Genomic DNA, 22,893 nt, shown 5'->3' with positions numbered 1-22,893 from the left:
CTGGGGACGCCGGTGCAGGACGAGGGTCGTGCGGAAAGAACCGGCGAGGGGTATTGCAGGCCACCAGGGTGCGACCCCACAGCCGGGGGGCACCCATGATGGGCAAAGCGGGCTCAGCAGGGCGCTAGGCTCTGGGGCGGGGCGGGGGGCCGGGGCCACCCGGGGCCACTGGGGGGGCCTGGGGCTCGGAGGCTGGGGGGATGGGCCCGGGGCGGGGACAGGGGCGGACAGCGGCCACCAGCAGTCGGCCGGGGCGTCTGCATCACAAGGGACCTGTTGCCACGTCTGCGGACGTGGGTGAGGCCGCCGCCGTCCTCCCTGCTCCCGCCCACACCCCTCGCCCGCAGGACCCGCCATCGCACTGGCCACTGGGGCCGGGGGCAGAGCGAGTTGCATTTTAATTGATTTTCTCCTTCAGCCCGATGTTGCTCTGACCCAACCCGCTGGTACTGGACACGGCTCTTCTGCTCTGGGCCCCAGGGCAACCGGGACATTAGTCAGTGCCTTCGGGCCTAGATGGACACTTGCTGTGCCCACCGCTGGCCCCACAGGCCAGCAGGGGCCTGGGCCGACCCCTGTGCCAGGCTAGGACCCAGCGCCCTCACCTTGAAGGTCCTGTCCTCAGACACTGAGATGACCACACCGGCCTGCCAAGGACAGAACTCAGCTGCGGTCACTGGGCCCAGGTGGCCCTCCAGCTCCAGCGGTGCCGACTGCCCCTAGGGGATCCGGGACGGCGCCAGTGACCATGTGTTCTGGCTGACGCGGCAGACCCAGCACCGCGGCCCGTCAGCATGAGCCCAGGCTGGGCCCCTCGGACGCCTCAAGCTAAGTCCAGAGGTCCGGCGGCCTGGGCCGTCCAGGCACCTGCAGGGCTCAGCAGAGCCCAGAGTCCCTCCCCCCAACTGCGGCCCCGCTTCCTGGACCCCGTGTGGTCTGCTGACCCTACCCAGCCTGCCCGACCACCGTTTCTGTCCCGTGCTCTGCGTTCCTGCGCAGGGTCAGAACTGCCCGGCCAGTCACAGGCGCCCACCCTGCAGGTGCTTTTCAAAATCGATCAGGAGCCGAAAGCCGGGGCGCCCAGGAAGGTGGGCCTCACCAGGTGTGGCCAGGAGGGGGAGGGGGCATTGCCCAATGGAAGACAAGGGGCCGCAGCAGCTGATCAGGGGACGCCTTGATAAGACTGAACCACGGCCGGGGCTGGGGCTGATTTCGGTCTCGACGCCGAGTCATCCGCGGAGAAGGGCCTGGAGGGGACTCGGGCCCTGAGACCGCAGCTGGCAGAGCAGTTCTGGTGTCCGTCCCCGGCACAGGCCAGGGCCGCGCTGGCTCAGCAGCGTCCTGCACCGTGGGCTGCTGCACGCCCGCGTCCTCACCCGAGGGTGCTGCCGGCGCAACACGGGACAGGGCCCAGGTCCGCGGCCACGGCCACCTCCACCCACCCACGCCCTGCGGCCCCACCCCCCCACCCCACCACCCACTGGGGTGCTGCCCCTGGGGTCCTGCCCAGCCGGTCCCAGGCCCTTGGGGCCCAGGCCCCGGAGGACAGTGCCCGGCCTGAGGCCCGGAGGGCGCCCGTGTCGCCTTCACCCGACAGCCTTCAAGCCCCACGCGAGAAAGGCGCAGGGAGCGTGACCCCGGCCCTCAGTCCTCTGGCAAACTTGACTGGATGCAGCTGTCAGGGTGAGTCGACACCAGAGGGCCGGTGACACCAGGCCCAGGCCACAGCACCCGCGCCCGCCTCCGTCCCCAGGAGGCACAGCGCCACTGACCGCTCCCGACAGCCGCCTGGCCCCGGCCCTCGCTGGGAGCCGCCTCAGCCGGAAAGCTCCTCCCCCCACAGCGCCCCTCCGTGCAGCGCTCCCCCGGCCCCCAGCCGCAGTGTCCACTCACCCGCAGGTCCAGCACGAGCACCCGGGCCCCTGTGCACACGGCAAGGGCACGGTCGTCAGGGCTGCAGCTCAGGAAGCGCACGTGTCCCACAAGCGAGCCCTGGACTGTCCCCTGCGGAGCCAGCCCTGTGAAGTGGCGGCCGTCAGCGGCCGTCCGCCCGGCCGGGCAGGAGTGGGGTCGGAGACACCGCCCAGCCACCCCCCGGGTGAGCGCTGCAGGGCTCTCAACCCTCGACGTTTGGCCGTGGGAGGCGGCCTGTGCTGGGGCGGACAGACCGCGGGTGCCGCCCTCCTCCGGGCCTGCAGGGGCCGTGGGCACGTCCGAGCCTCGGCGCGACCCCCAGGACACACACACACACACACACACACACGCACACACGCACGCACGGCTCCCGCAGCCCCAGCTCCAGGTTAGCGGGTCAGGACGGGCCCAGAACCCTGCCCCGTGGGCCGAGCGGCCGCTGCCCGCCCGCGGAGGTGGCCCACCGCACCTTGCCGCGCCTGCTCCCGGCAGCCGTCCAGGTCCCACGTCAGCACCCGGTCCCGGGAGGCGGAGCAGAGGAGCGGCGGGGTGGCCACGTTCCCGAAGGCCAGGGCGGTGACGGGCTGGTGGTGGCCGCTCAGGATCAGGGGCTGAAAACCAAGCCGGCACGGCAGCTGTCAGGCGGCGCTGAGGGCAGCAGCTGTGCCCGCGTGGGCCAGTCCATGTGCCTCGCCCTGCTGTGCTGCGAGGCCTCCCCTGGCGGCCGTCAGTGCCCACGGCCGCGCCGGGCACCCTGGGACACGGGGTCTCCCTGCTGGCGGGGGCCGCTGCGCTGGGCGTCCAGCGACCGGAGAGGGCGAGGTGCTGGCCTGCGGCTGGCCGCCCTGGGGTCCAGGGCCAGCGGGAAAAGGACCAGGGGCCGTGGGCCGCGATGGCATCTCAGCAGCACCGGGGCGCAGGATGGGGTGGGGTGGGGCGACCACAGGGAGGCAGCAGCACCTCAGGCACCCGAGGCCAGCGCAGGTGGGAGGTGGAGGGGCAGGCCGGTGGACCACCCAGGGGACGGACGGGGCAGCAGGAGAGGTGGTGTGGGGGAGGAGCCGCAGGCCTGGCAGGAGCAGGGACGCGGGGCGTGGGCTCCGGCCGGGCGTGTGGCAGGAGAAGGGAGATCGGGGCCGAGGTGGGCAGTGGGCAGCGACATGGGGCATCTTCCGGAGGGGCAGCGAGCCCGGCCGGCCAGGCGCCTGCCCCGAACGGCCCGGGGAGACTGCGGCCAGACACGCGTCGCCAGAGCGTGAGCAAGACAGAAGGCCAAGGAGAGAAGACGCAGGGAAGGCCCCCAGCAGGCCCCGCTGGACGTCAGGGCTGGGCCCAGCTGAGCCACTGCCCAGGCACTCCACGGGGCGGGGGCGCCGTCACCCCACGAGGCGCAGCTGCTTGTCTTCAAAACAGGACGGTTGGGTTTCTCCAGGCTGGGCTGCTGCTGCCTTCGAGACAGGCGGACACCCGCTGGGCCGTGGGGCTGAGCCGGGAGCGGGCAGGAGACGAAGCCCTGAGCCCGCGCCACCCGCGAGGAACCCGGGGCACGAGGCCTGCGCTCAGCCCGGGAGAAATGCAGGCCGCGAGCCCCGCGGCGAGTGAGGCGCACCCGGCCTGACTGACTGCGGGAGCAGCGGCCGGGGGTGAGGAGGCCTGGACAGCCCCGTGGGACCGAGAAGCGGAAGGCAGCGCCGACGACGGGCAGCGCCGAGCACCGCGGGCGAGACCCGGGCTCCTGCAGGTGATTTACCGGAGAATCCAGAAAAGTCCCAACTTTTCCTGCTCACGTCTTTAGTGGTGAAAAAATTTTATTTTATTTATTTACTTCCTTGTTTTGTGGCACAGAGAAACAGGGGTGAGGCCAGAGGGGCGGGGGCGAGAGGACTCGCCGGGGACAGTGGGGAGCAAACAGGCAGAAAAAAGAAGAAAAAACAGATGCCGAAACGTCGTTCTGCAGAACCTGAGCTGCAAGGAACACGTGATTCGCTCCCGCGCCCCCGAGCTGGGGCTGGCTCCGGCGGGCGCGGGGCGCGGGGCGGACGGCCGGGCTCCTTACCTGGCAGGCGGGGTCCCCGGTGCTGCGGACACAGAGCTGGTTCCCGGCCAGCGGGAAGGCGCAGAGGCGCGGGCCGCAGGCCAGCTGCACGTGGGGCGCGGGCACCCCGGGGGAGGCCGCCCAGCGCTGCCGCACCTGGTCCTCGCAGACCGCCGGCGGGGCGCCCTCCATCTTTGAAGCAAAAACACAGAGGGGCGGGATGGGGGCTCAGACGAGGCGGCCCCTCCCTGCAGCTCCTGGGGTGACTGGGGCGGGGCTCCTCGCAAGGCCTACGGCGCCCCGCTTCCAACAGAACAGCCCTGAGCCAAGGTCCCCAAGCGGAGCCTCGGCCACGGAGCCGGCCTGGCAGGCCCGGCAGGACGCGGGGCAGACGCACTCCCACGGCAGCGCACCTCCCCGGCTCCGACGCCTGCGGTCACGCCTTGGCGTGGCCTGCAGCAAACTCGGGGCCACCGCCTGACAACAGGAAACCGAGACTGCCACGGACCCCGGCTGGCAGAGAGCGCGGCGGAGGCCGGAGACAATCGCAGGTACGTGCCACGCCCGGCGGCCCCGCGCCCCGCCTTCCTGGCTCCACGGTCTCCGGCCCGGGCGCGGGGCAGCTCCGAATCACCCCCTCAGTGCGTTTCTCTCTCGCGGAAGTTATTCACTTAATGTAATTCACGGCACGACCATTCTCTGAGCTTCCAGGGGCAAAAGTTAAAGTGTCAAGAAACCAAAACAGGCCAAAGGCAGTCGCTCTCGCGCCATCCAAAGGCCGGGGCAGGTGGAACCGGCTCCGGCCTCTCCCAACCACGGTCTTTGTTTTCAAAATGCAAACGCTGACTGTCCCCCACGGCCAGGACACCGGCCGCGATACCAGACTGATCAAGAAAGTTCTCGCCATCCGGTATTTTTCTTCTTCTTTCTGGCGGCTTTTATCGGCCCCACAGCTGCACCAAGGCGGGGTGGCCAGGATGAGCTGTCCCCTGGTGACAGCCCCGCGAGGGCCTCGGCTGCTGGGACCCCGCTTCACCCGGCCCTCGCAGCAGCACCGGGACTGTCCCTCAGACGCCCCCAGGCGTCCTGCAGCCGATGAGACCGGACAAGGGCAGGCGCGGCCCTTGCTGTCCCCCGGGGGGGGGGGGGGGTCGGACCTCACGTGCGGCAATCGCCCAAAACCAGAAGATCCACATGAGAAGAAACCAGAATTATCCTCCGTGGAAGGAGACCAGTTTGGAGCCTGCGCATCTGCGCGGGCTTTCCCCCGTGGGAGAGTGTGTGTGTGAATGCGCGAGTGTGAGTGTGCACACGTGCATAGGAGTGTGTATTTTTAGAAAGAATCTCTTCCTTCTGATGAGAAGTCAGAGCTTTCTCTTGAATATTCTTGAGCTGGGACCGTGACACACTCAGGGAGCGCGCTCCCTTAGGAAAGCGACCGACGGCCATGGTTGCACATCACTGACGGCGAACAGAAGTGGTGGCAGAAGAGCCGCGTGCGCGACGGCGGAACAGGAGAGCTTCCTGGTCCCGTGGTCCTGAGCGCGGGGCCGGCACAGGCCGGGCCGCGGCTGACCCGGGGTGGAGACAGCCCCTGCACTGGGCCTTCTGTGTCTTCAGGTCTCTCCCAGACCACTACATCCTCTAAAAAAGTATTTAACAGCTTTAATTAAAAACAAAGCCAAAACCAAAATCTATACCCTCTGTCCCTGGCTGAGAAAAGCTGGACTGCACAGACTTTCCGTTGTCAAACCACGGACTCCACACTCTGCCCCCGTGACTGCAGGTAAACACAAATCGCTGACGTCTGACAGCCGCCGTGGCGCTGACATCTTGAGGCCACTTGCTTTCCCATGGACTGAAAACAGAAGCGTGAGTGTCCACGTCCCTCCACATAAAGAACACGGGCTCCTATCAGGCTGCTCTGCTTCTGCGGGGAGACGAATGGGCAACGCCAGTCCGAGACGGCCCGGGCGGGGCGTCGCACAGGTAAGCAGACACTTCTTGCAGGAGATGCTGAGGTGGCTTTGCCGGCCCCACCCTGGCCAGGGCCCTGAACAGCAGGATCCAGGCTCTCCAGGCTCAGCTAATCCAACCCAAGAAAACTACGGACCTTAAATGAGCCGGGCGGGAGACGCTGCCTGCAGCCGGGCAGCGCCGCCTTCGGGTTCCGGGCAGCCCGGATTGCAGGCCTGGCAGCGCTCAGGCACAGAGAAAGGGGCACGAGGCCGGGCTCTGGTTTCAGTGTTTCCACCCCACCCATTTCCACGAGGGGGTGTTTCCAGAGTGAAACACATCCTCGGTGTAAAGACGGCCTGTGTGGGCGCGTCCCCAGCGCTCCTATGCACCGGTGACCATGCCCAGCCCGGGACGGCCGCCCCTCCCTGGGCCTGAGGGACCTGTGGCGGCCGGCGCCCCGCTCAGGCCAGGTGCACCCCGGAGGGTGAGGGCAGGATGGGGCGGGCAGGGCCAGTGAAGTTGGGCCGGGTGCACCCCGGGGGTTGGGGTGAGGGCAGGACGGGGCGGGCAGGGCCAGTGAGGTTGGGGCGGGGTGAGGACAGGACCGGGCGGGCAGCACCGGCACCCCTGGGCCGGTGCACCCCGGGGGGCAGGTGAGGGCAGGACGGGGCGGGCAGGGCCGGTGAGGTTGGGCCGGGTGCACCCCGGGGGTTGGGGTGAGGGCAGGACGGGGCGGGCAGGGCCGGCACCCCAGGCCGGGTGCGCCCCGGGGGGCGGGTGAGGGCAGGACGGGGCGGGCAGGGCCGGGCAGGCGGGAGCGGGGCGGGTGCGACGCGCCGCCCCCTCTCACCTGGGCGCTCGGGCCGGCTCGGACGCAGGACGGCGAGCGGCCGCCTCCCCCCCGGGCCCGCGTCTCCCGAGCGCCCGGCCGAGCCCCGCCCCGGTCGCCATGGTGACCAACCGCCGCCGCTCAGCCCCGCCCCCTCGACGTCTCGCGAGAGCTGGAGCCCCGCCCCGGGACGCGCCCTGCTTCCGCCACGTCACGCCCGCGCCGCCCGACTTCCGGCTCCCCCGGCGCAGCCGCCCGGCCCGGCCCGGACGCCCCGGCGCGGCGCCGGAGCGAGCGCCTCGAGAGCGGGGGGCGGCCCGCCCGCGCGAGCCCCGCGAGCCGCCGCGCCCGCCGCCATGGCCGCGCCCCGGCCGCTGCTGCTGCTGCTCGCGCTGCTGTGGGCGCGCGGCCCGGGCGCCGCCGCCGGCGCGGACGACGAGGACGAGGCCCCGGCCGAGTGGGCGCTGCTGCACGTGGTGCAGGGCCGCGTGGGCGCGGGCAACTACAGCTACCTGCGCCTGAGCCACGAGGGCCGCGTGGTGCTGCGCATGCGCAGCCTGCGCGGCGACGCCGACCTGTACGTGTCCGACAGCACGCTGCACCCCAGCTTCGACGACTACGCGCTGCAGTCGGCCACCTGCGGCCCCGACGCCGTGGCCATCCCCGGCCACTTCCGCCGGCCCGTGGGCATCGGCGTCTACGGGCACCCGTCGCACCAGGAGAGCGAGTTCGAGATGCGCGTCTACCACGACCGCAGCCCCGAGCCGCACGCGCCCGCCGCGCCCGCGCCGCCCGCCGGCGCCCCCGGCCCGCCCGCCCGCGCGCCCGAGGAGGCGGCGGCGCCCGAGGAGGAGTCGGTGCTCTGGGCCGTGCTCATCGGCCTGCTGAAGCTGGTGCTGGAGATCCTCTTCTGAGGCGGCCCGGGGCCTCCGGCGGCGCCGTCGAGGCGGGCGCGGGCGGGACCTCGGCCTCCGGCCCCGGCCCGCAGGACGGAGCGTCTCGGGCTGCAGACTCGGCGAGCGGCGCTTCCAGCCCCGGACGCCGGAGCCCCGCGCGCAGGAGACCGCAGCGCTGCCCAGCCCGCGGCGGCCGCCGAGGGGACAGGCGCCTCTTTCCAATCCAGGGGCCGGACGTTTCCAGGGGCTTCTGCAGCGCCCGGCCTGGGCTCCGGGGAAGGGGAGCTTGTAACAAATAAATCAACTTGCAGCTTTTCGGCACACAGTTAATTTCAAAAATTCTTTATTGCATAAAAATGAGAATGTTGTAAATAAACTGGCACCAAATATTTCATTTAAATGCGTATTACAATATTGGGATCAGAAAACTATTTTATCCCTCTTTGCTGTTTTTCCCCCTTCTGCCCACTTTCCTGGGTGTTGGGGGGGCTCGCTGACAACAGTCACAAATCCAGCGACCTAGGAGAAAAATCGCTAGTTAATACAGAACGACACTTGGTTTTATCAGGACTGAATTCTTAAACCCATTTATCTCCTTGCTCAGTTCTCACAATGCTCCTCTCTGGAGTGACACTGGTGGGCTCCTGGACAAGGAGAAATAAATTCCCGCGAGTCACTGTGGAATCCCTGGAGTGCAGTGCGAGGGGGGCCGGGGCAGAGGTGCCTCGTTAGTTAGACTCGGGCCTTGTGGAAAGCGACTCTAACCCTTTATGAAACTGAGCCACGTCAGAGCAGCTTTTCCCCCCGCTGCTCGCTGGAGCTGCGTCCAGGGCGCCCGCCAGCGCCACGCAGACCTGCACGCGTGCGAAGCGCTACAGAACTTCTATCACTGAAGCTGCTGCTTAATGATTACCAGAAGCTCTAGGCATTATTTATAGACTATTTCGCAGTGTTAACTATGCAAGAAGTCCTAAGATTACACAATTTTCTGTGTAATGTTATAGTCCTACTACGGTGACTGACTCAGTTACGTTTATTCTGAAGTTATCTAGAATCCTCGTTGGCCTCGATTACTGAAATCCGATTTACTATGTATAAAGGCAGAGCAGTCGTTTTGTTAAGTTTCTACACTGATGTATTAAAATAAAATTCAGGCTTTGAAACAAGTTGATGCTGTTGCTGCTTGAGTAGAAAACACTGGCCTGTCTGGACAGTGAGTTCTGCCTCCACAGCTGACTGGACACTCTGACACCCCATCTGTCCTGTGGTTGGGCTGATGATCTGTGAGCGCAGCTGTGGCCACTTCTGCGACCACGAGGGACCTACTGGCCCTTGGGTCATTACGTTGTTTCTGCAGCCTTAAAAAAAGTGCTGGTACAGTCCCATCACTCAGAGATAATGTCCCTCCTCCTTTTAATCTTTACCTGACGGAAGAGCACCAAGGCCCACACAAAAAGTATGATAACCTCTGTCACACACATCACAGAACATCATCTCCTCTTCGTGGTGGGGCTGTCCACATATAATGCAAGTCTTACACTCCATACACTGCCATGGGTAGGTCTTAATCATGGACACCAGCTCCATGGTCATGTCCAGGCAAGAAGGGTGGCCTAAATCAAAACCAGTGTTAGTACTTCACACAACGTTTGGCTTAACAGGGCATAATAGAGTGCTAGCTCGCTTCAGCGTTCCTCAAGAGTGGCCGCCTGCCTGGGGGCCAGAGAGAAACGAAGGTGCAGCGAAGACGCGCACGCGGCCGCCCGGGCCTCGCGAGCCACGCTGTGGGCGTGCGGCTTGGGTTCAGGTCTGGGTAAAACCCCAGTGCTCGAAGCGACAGAGGGCGGGGAGAAGCCGTACTCACCGCTGTTGTCACACTGGGAGCAGTGTATAAGGGGCTCAGCCTTTCCTTTCTTGTTGGACTCCTTACCCTTCAGACAAATTCCACATATAGCATTTGGAATGGCCTTTGGCTGGAAGGGTAGAAGAGGGCTATAAAATCATGCCAGAAGAACTTACTGTGGGTTCAAAAGGAATTCTGACACTGCACGGCCCAGCAACTTGCGATCGCTTACAGGAGGACCTTTTGGAAAGACAGCCCATGAGGCTGCCTTCGACATGACAGGGGCTACTGACTAGGGCCTGGGGCTTCCCTTCACAATTCCGAGGGCGGCCTCAGGAGAGGGTCAAAGGCAGTGGGCCTCGCCCACAACAGGGCCCTGGGATGGGCCGGAGGGGCCCCTCGGCCTGGAGAGGGAGCGCCAAGGCCGCCGCCTGGAGTCAGGCTTATTATGGAAGACTCGGTTTTAAACACCGTGCCCACTGGTTTTGTTTAAAAACTGGTGTTTCTCCAAAGTGGTAAAGCCAAATCTATAAAACCTAAGTAAAATAAACACCAGGCAACATCTGTAAAGCGGATTCCTGCACGAAGGCAGTGCGGGGCCCGCTGCACGCCACAGAGCAAGGGAAGCCCGCCCGAGAGCAGCGGCCGCCGGGAGATGCCAGCCGCGGGAGTGGGATCTCAGACAAGGGAGAAGCGCCCGCTTGAAACACGCCGCATCCTACCCGCCAAGCGCCGTTCACGGTTCCGATTAAAAACGCACCACCCAGCCAAGGTATCTGGGCCTTAAAAAATACGCAGCGGCACACAGAAAAGGACGAAGGAAGAGAGGGCCACTGCACCCAAGGCCGGCGGGAGGAAGGACGCGCGGGCGTCCGCGCGCACAGCCCCGAGCGTGTGGGGCGGTCGCTCGGGCCCGGCCCCTCGGCCCCACTCAGCGGGTGCCCAGAGGGAGCGCCGGCAGCCAGGGGGCGGCCGGGGTGCACACGCATCGGCACCGGGACCATTTATTTTGAATAGAATGAGGACATTTTTCTATTTTATTCCAACCCAGCAAAGGCACCTGCCGCTTCCCTCGCCTGAGCGACTGAACCGGAAACCGACCCAAGTCCGACGCGGCACATCGAGTCCCAGCCCCGAAACGTCTTGCTGCCACCTGCGTGACCGTCAGGCCTAAGCAATTTGTTCTGAATTCCTTAAGGCTTTTATTTTTGAAGTATCTTTCTTTGCAAAAGATGACAGAGGCGTTCAAAAATAATTTTTGGCTTATTTATTTAAAAAAGTCAACCTTATACATAAATATAATAAAAACAGTAACTCTAAACAATCACAAATGTCTCTACAAAATAATAAATATCACGGAGGTTAAACATACAGAAGGAACTCCGCCGGGAGCGAGTCTACGTGCGCTCGCGGGCGCCCCTGCCCCTGCCCCTGCCCCTGCCCCCGCGGCCGCTGGGCCGGGCGCGCCTGTGACCCGAGCCGCAGCCGCTGGCGCCGCGGCCCCGCTCAGGCCCTGGCAGGAAGCGCCTCGGCCCGCCCGCGTGTCCCACCGCACAGCAGCGCTGGCGCCCGAGGACCCAGGGCAGCGGACCTGCGGGAGGTCCCCGTGGGCCCTGACAGAAGTCAAGAGGAGCAGAACAAGGTGAAGGGTCACGCTCTGGAGTGTCCACGTCCTACGACGGCCGCAGCGCACGTCGAGCACATGATGGGGGCGCCAAGAGGCCTCAGGGGGCACTAAGCTCAACACCGCACAGTCCTCCGAGACCACTCAGAGGCCTCCTCACCCTCTTGATGAAAAGAGGGACGGACAGGCAGGGGCGGGGCCTGCACGGAGTCCCGGGGCGCACCGCGGGCACCCAGGACCGTGGCCCAGAGCAGCGTGAGGGCCGGTCGCCCCCGACGGCCACCGGGCAGAGCCCACGCTTGACCAACAGCTCGAGGAGCGCAGCGAGGGCAGCCCTGACCCGAAGGCTACCACCTCACCCTCGCGGTCCTCTCAGCGTTCAAACAACGGCTCACCCCGCACTCGCTCTCCTGCTGGGACAGACACGGAGCTCGGGAGACCTGGCGCTGACCAAGCCCTGGCTCACCCCGAGCCGCGCCAGGCAGGGCCCAAGCGCAGGTTAATGTAACCCAAGAGACGGTCCTGCCAGCGGAAGGCAAGCCCGTGGGCCCGCGCCTGTCCCCGCCCACAGCAGGGGCACGGGGGCCGCACCCCATGCCAGGGATGCCAGGGAAGGCTGACTGCGCAGACATGCCCCCACCGTGCTGGGACGTCCACACGCCGGCGGCTCCCGACCTGAGCTGCCGAGGCCCCGGGCACCACCCGCCTCGGCCGAGCACCGCGGCCGCCTGTCCACTCGCTCCCTGTGGTCTCCTGGCGCTGAGCCAGTGATCGCGGCGCGAGCTCCTTGTCCTCAGACTCCCCAAAACCCTGCCCCGGCGGCCTGGCCAGCGTTCCAAACCCTGGCCTGGGGCCGCTGCTGTCAGCTCATCCGCGCGAATGTCAACCTCCAGCCTAAAAGCGCCGGCTCGGCCACTCACGGGCCCAGCATAGGGGCCGGCACCGCAGCAGACTGGGCTGGCGGCATCTCTGGCTCCCCAGGGGCTGCCCCTGGTGCCACATGGCCTCCTGCCGTCGTCGGGGGAAGATGGTGGAGCCCCGGCCAGGCGTGTGGACGGCCGGGCACTCGCAGACCCCCCGTCTCCTGACCCAGATGTTCCTCCCAACACCTGCACAAGCACAACGAAAAGTAGGTTCTGCAACACTCAGCCCTACGAAGGAGCCTTCTCACCACGTCTAGACCCACTGCCGGCGACTGCTCCTCCCTCCCGGTGCAGGAGCCGGCCCCAGAGGCGGCCATGGGGCTGTCCGGCCACAGGCCCGACGCCGGGAGTAACAGGCCAACGCGCTGACCAAAGGGCTCCAGGCCAGCGCCTCACCGCGCTTGGGGCCCCAGGCTCTGAGCCCCGGGGTCGGCTGCCAACAGCCCCCAGATGAAAGGCACTGCACGCACAGCCCTGCAGGCCAGCTCAACCCCTGCACTTCACTGTCAGCCAAGTCTGGCCTCTCCTGAGCCTGAGAGATCATTCTAGAAACCCATACTTGCCTGCAACCACTTAAAAGCAGAAAAGATTCTCTTAAAAATTGTGCAAATACAGAGAACAAAAGCCAGCCCAGAGCCAGAGAGACAGAAAGCCGCCCAGGAGAGGGAGCGGGCGGCGGCGGCGGCCGCGGAGACGGGAGCAGGCGCTCGGGGAGGCTGGGCGGGAGGGAGCCGAGTCAGGGGCTTTTTTCTTCTACCTTGTACCCGGGCACTGACTTGGACAGTACAGAACGCTTGGCAGCGTCTTTCCTTGGCGTTGCGGCCTTATCCTTGGGCCTCTGTCGTCCCTGGAAGGGCTCCTCCTGGCCGTCCGGAAGGCCGTCCCCCTCGGACACGCTGCCCGCAGAGCTGCCCTGCGGGGGGGAGCACGGAGGGCCTTGGGGTCACGTGGGCTAGGGTTGGGTTTGGAGCACCTCAAGGAATGTTCAAAATGTCCCAAAGTCCTACCAACTTCTAATTAAAGACGATCTAACAAAGCGTCTTCCAAGGGCAGCGAAAGCTGCCAGAAGGGAGCCGGCCCCACAAGGGGGCGCGCTGGCCACACAGGGAACCTCTAAGCATGACCCCTCCCACCCCCTGGTCAGGGCCCCCCCGACATGCTTTCCTGCCCGCGTCAGCCCACTGACACTCAGTACGTCGTTGCACTTAAAACCTGATCAGAGTAAAACCCCGCGTTCGCGTGAATGCTGACAACCTCAGGAGCCGGCCGGCCCTCCTGGTGAGCGGCCCGGGCCACCCAGACTCGCGCCCTTGTCCCGAGAGAGCGTCCTGGAGCAGCTGTGAGGTCGCCCCGGTGCTGCTCCTCCCTGGACTCGAGGGCGCCTGGCGAGCGCGGCCTGGCCATCGTCCGGGGATCCGGGCATCCAGGCATCCGGGCTGCCCAGCCCTGGCTGGGGCCTCACTCCACACAACACGTCCCGACAGCAGCCGCCCAGCCTCAGGGCCCGGACGGCACAGACGAGGCCACGACTGGCCAGCAGCTGGGACGCGGCGGCACCAAGCCCATCGCCAGCGCGGCCCGCTCCTCCCCGCTCCTCCCCGCTCCTCCCGCTCCTCCGCGGAGCCCGACAGAGCCCCCAGCGCAGGCCGGGGCGACACTCCCAGGGGCGAGCCCGTCTCACCGAAGCGCCCTTGCTCTTCCGCTTCTCGTCGCCGCGCCCATCCTCAGCGTCGTCCGAGTCGCCGTCGCTGTCCAGAGCGGGGAGCTCAGGGTCCAGGGGGGGCTCGTAGAGCGCCGTGTTCAGCGGCAAGTAGCGCAGCTCGTCCGGCGAATACCTGGGTGGGGCCGGGGTCACCCGCTGCCTGGCCGCAGCCCGCCGTCTCCGCCTCTGACACTCCCCAAGGGGAGAGGCGAGAAAGCATGCGCGCCTCGGCCCAGGCGGCGAGGGGAAAGGGAAAGCCTCGACTTTTCTCACAGCACCAGTCACAGGAAACGCACGCTCGATGCCCATCAAGGGGGGGTTTCTGCCGCTGACCGACAGCCCAGAGGGAGGACTAGACGCCAGGGGACGAGGGCTGTGGCCACCAGAGAAGGGGCACGGCGTCTGGCCCCGGCGCAGCCAAGCAGCAAAGCGCCCATCTCACTTTGAGGGTTGTGGCCCTGCCGGGCACCCGGCGGGCAGCGCTGGGGCCTCCTTGCACAGAGCCTGGCCCGCCTGGCACATGCCAGCACCAGGCACCCTCCCTAAAGGAGCAGCTGCCGCCAGCCCCTCCTTCACCGAGACACCCGCGTCCACTTCCAGTCCTCTCTGGCCCGAAAATAAGAGACGAGAATTTCTGATCCCTGATGGGAGCCGCGCATCAGAGCCGCCCAAGCCCGGTCTGCTCTCAGCAGAGCCAGCAGAGGCCCCGCCAACCGCAGCGCGTCCTGCCCAGGCTCGGCCTGGGGACCGGCCGAGACTGTGGCACAGGGAGCTGCACCCCGCACAGGCCAGCAGGGTGCCCCCACCCTCCGACTGCAGGTGCCCAGCACCATCCACTGCAAGGGGCAGCAGGCAGGGCCTAGCCCCGGCATGGTGACCCTGAAGGGGCCCAGAGGTGGTGGCTGGGACAGCAGACGCCCCCTCCCCTGCCCAAGCCCACGTGAGCCCCGCGCACCTTTTGTAGTACTCCTGGAACTGGCCGGGGATGAGCGCCACGGGGTACGAGCTGACCTTGGTGCGCCCTGTGGGCAGGACCCTGAACCGGCCCCGCGGCACCTGGATGACCTGGTGGGACAAGGACAAGCGGCCGGTTCCAGACGGTTCCAGGGACAGGCCCCACCCACGGCCTGGAGCCACAGCAGGGAGACCCTGGACCAGCAGGTGCCCCCCAGCCTGGGCCCCACCCCCGCTGCCCCCCCACACACACACACCAGCTGCGCATCTACTCAGAGCACCCAGCCAGGGCCACCATGGCACCCCCCGAACGCATCACGGGGAGGCCAGGCCCGGCCTCCCGGGTGGACCGCAGAGCGTGCAGGCTTACACGATGCTTCCAGCAAGCCAGGGTCAGCGGGTGCCGGGGCTCATGGAAGCTGCCGAGAACGTGCGCGTCAGCCAGGGCCCCCACCCCCCCCACCCCCAGCATGATCAGTCGTGTCATCCCAGGTTCCAGGGCAGAAGGGACACGTGGTGGGACAGAGGGGCGGGCGTGGGCCTACATGTGTCTGCAGGTCGAAATAGGCCCGGCGCTCCTCCATGCGCTCCCGGTTCAGGTTGCTGTTGAATTCCGCTGCCTTCTTGGCCGCTTTCTTGATGTACTCGGGCACTTTGCTGGCCTCGACTTTCTGGGTGTTCTGCTGCTGCATTTGCTGAAATAGAAACGCCACAGGCGCAGCCACGTCAAGCAGGACGTGGCACCTTCCCCCAGGGGCAGGCTGGGCCTCCGCGCACCGAGTACTCCTTGTAGTGGTCGGTGATGCGCTGGCGCTCCCGCTCTTGCAGGATGGCTGAGTACTCGGCGTGCTTGGCGGGGTACTCCTTGATCATCAGGTCAATCACCTCATCGCTGCGCAGCGCCGTCAGGCCTGTCAGAGCACGGGGGAAGCGCAGAGGCCCTCTGAAGGCCAAATGAACAAAACTGCTTCTCAACATTGTTTTTTCCTTCCAACTACCCTTCACTTAAAATGTTTTCCAACAGTCAACAAATGATCCAAAAATAATATTTCCAGCATAAATTCAAGCAATTGAAAACAGGTCACCAAAGTTGCAAAGAAATCAATTTTTCAGCAAAATGTCTTCCAAGACTCTGGGCAGCACACACAGGCCGCCCTGCGCACGCTGCCTGAGGACAACCACCAGGGGGTGCAGGCAAGAAAGGAGGGTCCCCCCCCATCTTGTTCATCACCGATTTATAAAATCACCAGGCTTGGGTGCCACAGGCTGGGCAGGTCACGAAGCCAGTTCAAGCCTGACAGAGCGCCTGCGCCCAGACCGCGCACCCACGAAGCATCGCAAGCCAAGCGTGAGGCTAACTACAGCCAGAAACTGAGCAAAACCTGACTTTTCAGAGTCAAGGACCAACACATTTCAAAAAGCATAAATTCCTGGCCTCCCTGGGGCTCAAGAGTCCGTCTCAGTCTGTCACTGCCGCGGCCTGAGTCCATTCCCGGCCAGGGAATGACCCACAGGGCACAGCAGACCTCTCCTGTCTCCCCGCTGCTCCCCTCAGCGGTGGATTTCCGTCAATCCGCCTGTTCTGCTCCCCACTCTGTCTCTGGGGAGTCCTCTCACCCCCACACCTCTGGCCTGCACCCCAGCCCTTGTAGCATAAATAAATAAAAAGTATGTAAATTCCGACAAACACACACAACATTTCTGTGGACGATGCAAGATGATAGTGGCATAAAATATCACGTTCCCTTCTAATCAACCACACACAAAAACTAAATAAACAATTTACACTTAAAGAATTAACCTATCTGTATTAATTTCATAAGCTATCTTAGGAAAGCAAACACTCCGCCAATGTCACCTCATAAACGTCCATTTATGGATATTTATGGACATCCCCCGGCCCCCCCCACCGCCCAGTGCCCCCCGCCACCAGCCCACCTAGGGTGCACTGAGTCTCGGTGATGACGTTCAGCTCTCTCAGGTAGAGTTTCTCCTTATGAGACAAATCACGTCGCTCTAAATCTCCAAACAAAAGGACAGAAAAACTATTACAAAGAGTAAACCGCTACATACTTGTAAGACTTTGAAACGCTTACAAAAACGGCCTCAAAGTTTTTAAAAAGTCAAAATCTTCACGACTGCGATGTCTTTCACGGTGTTAGGGAGATGACGCTCGAGTCTCACAAAGGAGACTTGAAAGAATCAAAGTCAGAAACAAAACTGGAAACGGCGACCCAAGGCGGGCCCCGCCCCCACCCACCGGCCCCCGCCCGACCCGCCGGCGTTGACAGTGTTCCCCGGGAAGCTCCTCGGCCCGCCTCGCTTCTACAGCAGCCCCGGGCCGCCCCGTGGCGGATACCTGGGTACTTGCGCTTGAAGGAGGTCACGCCCAGGTACTCGCTGACCTGCTCCTGCAGCATGTAGTACTCGCCGGACTCGTCGGGCGGCCACTTGTACTCAATGAGGTTCTCCGCCGGGTAGTAGCTGAAGCTGCGGAGACGCGCGCCGTCGGCGGGGCAGGACTTTAGTCGTTTTAGTTTTTAAGGCTATTGAAAGATTTACTTTCGAGTCTATTTCTTCCTAAGGACTTGGGAAGCTATTTTATTCCCACCCTGTCTGTCTTTAACTCGGCGACACAGAGAAGCGCCCATCTTTCAACTGCATCAAATAAAATTACAAAGTAGAGGGAAAAGAAACACCTTCCGGAAAATCCAACAAAAAAGTGAAATGGACACAACTCGCCCTCCGACAGGCCGCAGCACGCCGGCCCTCCCACCGCGGGTGAGAAGCTGCCCCGGCCACGGAGGCCCTCAGAGGCTCCTGGCACAGCTCCCGAGCCCGGTCCAGCCCAAGCCAGTCACCGACTGGCTCCCAGTCCACGGTGAGTCACCAGCGGCCAAGGAAGCCCCGAGGGCCTGTTTCTCGGTGTCGCGAAGGACGCGCGGGGACTGCTCTCCGCCCGCAGAGTGGGAGCCGCGCCCTCCGGTCAGCCCCAGTACTGGGCCTGGCCTGGCCCAGCCTCTCACATCCCCAGCGGCAGGGACGCGACACGGCTCCCCACGCATCCAAGCACGCACAGAACACGAGGGCGCGCTTGCCCCAAAGGCAAGCCCTCTGGACCCCACACGAGCGCCAGGGGCTGGCGCTACCTCCCGCCATGCGCACAATTAAAATCTGGATGAGGGACCTGAGCGTGCGGAATAAAACTCCAAAACCCCGAGGAGGAGACAGGAGCATTTCCTCGGGACCCGGCGCCTACCGATGGGTCCCCGCGGACACCAGAGACCCTCACAACTAAGGCCTGGACTGGGCAAAATGAGCGGCCTTGGGCCCTGGGGAGGCTCGGCGCAGGGGGCGCCTCAAGAGACAGCGCGACGCCACCTCACGCCGCTCAGGGCCTGTGCTTTAAAAACAGAAAAGAGCAATCCCGTGAGGATGTGAAGAAACTGGGGCCCTGACTGCTGGCGGGAGGCAAGCGAGCCACGGCCAGTCCAGCTGCTTCTTGGAAACCAACCGTGGAGCTGCCCCATGGCCTGGACTCCCGGGCCTGGACACACGAGGGCCCTGGACGTGGGAACAGCAGTCCCGGACAGAGCCCAAGCGCCGAGGTGCGGCGTGCCAGCGTCCACCGCAGACCACAGCCGGGCAAGGGTGGCACGGTGGGGCGTGGGGCCCAGCTCCGAAGAGCTGAGGCCCGCCCGCCAGCTGCCGCTGCTGTGCAGCGATGAGACGGCCCTGAGACAGGCGCCGTGTGCTGCCCTCACGGGGGCCCGGGAGCAGGGAGACCGCCCGCAGCGGCGCCCCACAGCTCCGTGGCCGTGATGCCTCTGTGGAGGCAGCAAAGCTCTGGCAATGCTGGTGGCCACGGTGGCAGGACACGTGGAGTCCGCCCGAGGCAGCGAAGGGAGCCTGGTGAGCGACACAGCAAACCCAGCCCGAGCCACGTCCACAGGGAATCAATGACCGCCTTGGCTGGTGGGGGGGGTGGGGGGAGACAGAGGCCATACCCCAGGTCCTGGCTGGCCGCCTCACAGCTCCGGGAGCTGTCGCCCGAGCCCATCCGCCGCCTCTTGGGGGGCTGCGCGCCGTCGCTGGAGTGGTCTTCATTGTCGTCCTGCGCCGGGGCCAGACAACAGCCAGTCAGAGAACAAAGACCCGCCATAGCCTTCCCAACTCGCCACGAGGCCCAACTGGCCCCAAACGTTACCCTGTTGTAATTAAAAGCAGCCAAGAGTTTGGCAAGACCTGGACAAAACCAAAACCCGCCTTCAGTGCTTCGCTCCCCTGCGGCCAACGGGCTGCGAGAGGCCGGGCGCTGACCCAGGTCGCCCGGCCTGACCTGCTCCCAGGGCTGGCCGGGCCGTGGTGGCTCCGTGGACCCCGCCAGGGCAGTGAGTGCGAGGACTGGCCAGTTATCAGCCCTGTGAATTTTTTTATTGCCGACATTCAGCAGAAATAAACCCTCGGGTCATCTGGCAACCCGCGGCCCAGGAGAGGCTGCAGAGCCTGAGCCTCCTTGTCCAGGCGGCAGCGCGGGGCGGCCGGGGGCCCCGGGGGGATGGCAGCAGGTGCGGCCAGGGCCTCTCACACCACCGCGGCGCTTCCACTCCAGGTCCTGCGCTGTCCGGTCAGCGAGGCTGAGGCTGGGCGCTGCGGCCACGCCGGGCCCTCTGGGACGGGGAAAGGGAGGCGCCCTGCAGCCACACGGCGGAGATGGGCCGGGCCGGGCCTGCACCAACAGTCCAGGGCTTACCAGACTCATTCCCAGCGTGGACGCTCCTGCCCAGGGGAGCGCAGGCCGGGGGCGGGGGCTACATGTGTCCCCCAAACCCGCGCTTCACACCCACCCTCCAATCACAACATTTTACACTTCAGGTTTAACTCCCTGTAGGAATGCAAGAATCCTGCCGCTGCTCGCCTGCTTCTGAGCACGCGGCGGATTTTTAAGTCCGTTTGTTTAAGTGCCTAAAGAAGGTCAAGGCCCCTGGTCAGAAACTGAGGCTCCCCAACAGGGATACGCCAGCAGGCGTGGACGGCTCTGTTCGTGGCGGCGGCACCCGCTCAGGGGCGCCCCAGGGCCCTGCCCCACGGACACCAGAGCCCCCTCACAGGGCGCAGGTCCCCTCCGTCAGAGGCACCCCCCACGCGAATGCTGACTCCCCGGGGCGCCCCCTGCACAGCTGGGCAGTGGGGGGTGGGCGTCCAGCCCCGCAGCAGAGGGCCCAGGTGGGCTGGGCTCACGCCCGGCTGTCGGCGGCCAGGGTGGTGCTGACTGGAGGGGTGTCCTCCTTCCACAGCGCTCACCCCACCTTCTGCCACCAGCTGTCAGCCCCTGCCCCAGTCGCAGGCAGACAGCTGGGTTCAGCCTGACTGCGCCCCACACCAGGCACCGAACCTCTTGGCCTAGAAGAGCAGGGGCAGGGCCTCCAGCGGAGCAAACCGCGGAGTGGGGCCCGGGGCGCCAAGCCGGGGCCCACGGTGGGGGACACCAGGGTAAGGGGGGCCCAGTGCCCAGGGGACCACTGTCCAGGGAGTATGGGGGCCTACGGGCAGAAGCTGTGCCGGGGGACTATGGGGCTTGCTGGGGGGAGGGCGGTGGGGTTGGGGGCTCGCTATCCTGTGGTCCCAGCTGGGGACTCACTGTCCCAGGGGGCGCGATTTGGAGTGGGACCATGCCTGGGGGGCTCACTGTGGGGGGTTCACTGTGGGGGGCTCACTATGGGGGCGCTCAGCTCACTGTGAGGGGGGTTCACTGTGAGAGGGCTCACTGTGGGGGAGCTGAGGAGCACTCACTGTGGAGGGACTCTGTGAGGGGGACTGTGAGGGGGGCCCACTGTGGGGGGCTCACTATGAGGGGGGTTCACTGTGGTAGGGGTGCTCACTGTGGGGGACACTGGGGGGGGAGCTGAGAGGGATTCACTGTGGGGGGGCTCACTGTGGAGGGACTCTGTGAGGGGGACTGTGAGGGGGCTCACTGTGGGAGGCTCACTGTGAGGGGCTCACTGAGGTGGGATCACTGAGGGGGACTTACTGTAGGGGCTCACTGTGGAGGGACTGTAAGGGGAGCTCACTGTGGGGGCACTCACTGTGAGGGGGCTCACTGTGCTGGAGCTGAGGGGGGCTCACTGTGGAGGGGCTCTGTGAGGGGGACTCACTGTGAGAGGCTCATTGAGGGGGATCACTGAGGGGAGCTCACTGAGGGGGGCTCACTGTGGAGGGACTCTGAGAGGAGCTCACTGTGAGGGGAGCTCACTGAGGGGGGCTCACTGAGGGGGCTCACTGTGGAGGGACCCTGTGAGGGGGACTCACTGTGGGGTGCTCACTGTGGAGGGACTCTGAGAGGAGCTCACTGTGAGGGGAGCTCACTGAGGGGGGCTCACTGAGGGGGATCTCTGAGGGGGATCACTGAGGGGGGCTCACTGTGGAGGGACCCTGTGAGGGGGGATCACTGTGAGGGGCTCACTGTGGAGGGACTCTGAGAGGAGCTCACTGTGAGGGGAGCTCACTGAGGGGGGCTCACTGAGGGGGATCTCTGAGGGGGGCTCACTGTGGAGGGGCCTCACTGAGGGGGATCTCTGAGGGGGGCTCACTGAGGGGGATCTCTGAGGGGGGCTCACTGTGGAGGGGCCTCACTGAGGGGGATCTCTGAGGGGGGTCACTGTGGAGGGGCCTCACTGAGGGGGGCCGTGTCCAGGGAACTCACTCTCCGGGGACGTGGCTGTCGGGGGGCCCTCGCGGTCCGGGGGGCGCGTCCGGAGGCTCGCTGGCCCGCGAGTGGGGTGGGGTCCGGGCCCGGGGCCGCGGCCGCGTGGGGCTGGGGCGCGGGCCCAAGTGGCCCGGAAGTTCCGGCCCGGCCTCGGGCGCGCCCGCTCGCGGGGGCGCCTCACAGTTGGGCTCCCCGGCCGGGCCCGCAGCTTCCGGGCCTCGGGCGGCCGGGCCGGCTCCCGCGCGCGCCCCGCGCGGGCCTAGGGGGAGCCCGCCCGCCCCCCGGCCCGCCCCGCCCCGCCCCGGGCGCCGCCGGCCGGGCCCGGAAGCCGCTCACCTGGGGGGACGGCGCTCCGGGGGTGGCCGGGCCGCTGTCGCCGGGGCGCGGGGACAGGGAGGCCCCGGGCCCGGCCGCCGCCGCCATCAGCCCGAGCGCCCCGCGCCGCCGCCGCCGCCGCCGCCGCCGCCTCGTCCCGGCCGCCGCCGCCGCCGCCGCCGCCGCCGTCGCCGCGCGGGCCGCCCGCCGCCCCGGCCCCGCCCCCTCCGCCCGCCCGCCGCCCGGGGGCCGGCCCCGGCCTCCCCCGCGCGCCCCGCGGCCCGCCAGCGCCAGCGCCACCGCCATGGCCGCCAGCGCGGGACGCCGGCCGCCGGCCGCGGGGGGAGGGGCGGGCGGGCGCGCGGCGGGAGCGGCGCCGCCGGGAGGCCGCGGGCAGGAGCGGCGGGAAGCCGCGGCGGAGACGAGCGCGCCGCGCCCCGAGCCCCGCGCCCCGCGCCCCGCGCCCCGCGCCGCGAGCCCCGCGCCCCGCGCCCCGCGCCCCGCGCCCCGCGCCCCGAGCCCGCACCGCCGCCCGCGCCCCGGCCCCGGCCCCGGCCCGCCGCCCGCGCGCAGCCTCCGCGCCCGCCCGCCCCGCGGGGGTCCCGCCCCGCCCCCACCGCCCCGCCCGCCCGCCCGCCCGCCGCGCCGCCCTCGCCCCGCCCCGGGCCCCGCGCCCCCGCCCGCCCCCCGCCCGCCCCCCGCCCGCCCCCCGCCTTTGTCCCGGCGCGCGCCCGGCCCCCGCCTCCCCGCGCGCGCCTCAGGCTCCCGAAGGCGCCGGGAACGCGGGGCCGCCTCGCCCGGCGGGAGGCGTCGTCGGCCGCGGGGCTTCCCGGGCGCCCCCGAAGGAGCCGCCGGGCTCGCGCCCGCGGGCGCCCCTGGAGGGCCGGGGTCCGCGGCGGAACGGGGCGCGCGGCCGAGGGGGGGCGGCGCCCGACCCCCGCCTTCCAAGCCGCCCCCCGCGCCTCCCCGCGGGCCCCGCGTCTCTCCCGCAGCCTGTCCCGGGCGGCCGGGCGGGGGGCGCGGCGCGGTCGGGGCCAGCGCGGGGCGCCGCGGGCGAGGCGGGAAGCCGGGGCTCCGCCTGCGGGGCGAAACCGCTGCCCACCGGAGCCCCCGCGGGGTGCGCGCCTGGGGCAGCGCATCCCTAAATTGGGGCAGGAACGAAGCGGGCTGCCCGGGCGCCCTGGGGCTCCCCA

The 22,893-nt window shown here is 66.8% G+C and overlaps 3 protein-coding genes across 4 annotated transcripts in view; 1 reads left to right on the top strand and 2 right to left on the bottom strand.

The window, feature by feature from the left end:
• WDR27 (WD repeat domain 27) overlaps positions 1-7,095 on the bottom strand; it is a gene marked incomplete at both ends in the record, with an annotated part of 29,018 nt that extends 21,923 nt beyond the window's left edge. The window contains 7 exons of the mRNA XM_084228783.1: positions 606-719; positions 1,894-2,018; positions 2,384-2,525; positions 3,971-4,141; positions 4,244-4,426; positions 4,854-5,035; positions 6,969-7,095. Of these exons, the coding sequence (XP_084084909.1) occupies positions 606-719; positions 1,894-2,018; positions 2,384-2,525; positions 3,971-4,141; positions 4,244-4,426; positions 4,854-5,035; positions 6,969-7,095 (1,044 nt within the window). The remainder of the gene's footprint in view (positions 1-605; positions 720-1,893; positions 2,019-2,383; positions 2,526-3,970; positions 4,142-4,243; positions 4,427-4,853; positions 5,036-6,968) is intronic.
• Positions 7,094-7,888, top strand: LOC311167732 (UPF0669 protein C6orf120 homolog; the record flags this gene model as incomplete). Its single annotated transcript, XM_084228780.1, has 1 exon — positions 7,094-7,888. The coding sequence occupies one exon, from the start codon at positions 7,094-7,096 to the stop codon at positions 7,649-7,651; it is 558 nt and encodes a 185-aa protein (XP_084084906.1). The 3' UTR covers positions 7,652-7,888.
• Positions 7,889-8,066: 178 nt separating this feature from the next.
• On the bottom strand, positions 8,067-21,823 carry PHF10 (PHD finger protein 10; the record flags this gene model as incomplete). 2 transcript variants are annotated; one of them, XM_084256203.1, is made up of 12 exons in its annotated part: positions 8,067-8,152; positions 9,058-9,246; positions 9,498-9,606; positions 12,781-12,936; positions 13,705-13,858; positions 14,681-14,790; positions 15,225-15,374; positions 15,457-15,590; positions 16,618-16,701; positions 17,039-17,169; positions 18,687-18,793; positions 21,722-21,823. In XM_084256203.1, 12 exons carry the CDS (start codon positions 21,806-21,808, stop codon positions 8,067-8,069), a joined length of 1,497 nt encoding a protein of 498 aa, XP_084112329.1. The 2 variants fall into 2 exon arrangements, with proteins under 2 accessions (XP_084112329.1, XP_084112330.1); XM_084256204.1 differs by having other exon boundaries at positions 16,618-16,695; positions 21,722-21,808.
• Between the last annotated feature and the right edge of the window lie 1,070 nt (positions 21,824-22,893).

Source organism: Talpa europaea (genome assembly GCF_964194135.1).
Source record: "Talpa europaea genome assembly, chromosome: 2".
Classification (NCBI taxonomy): Eukaryota; Metazoa; Chordata; class Mammalia; order Eulipotyphla; family Talpidae; genus Talpa; species Talpa europaea.
The sequence above is the reverse complement of the archived record's forward strand: the minus strand, read 5'-3'. Positions and strand labels throughout refer to the sequence as shown.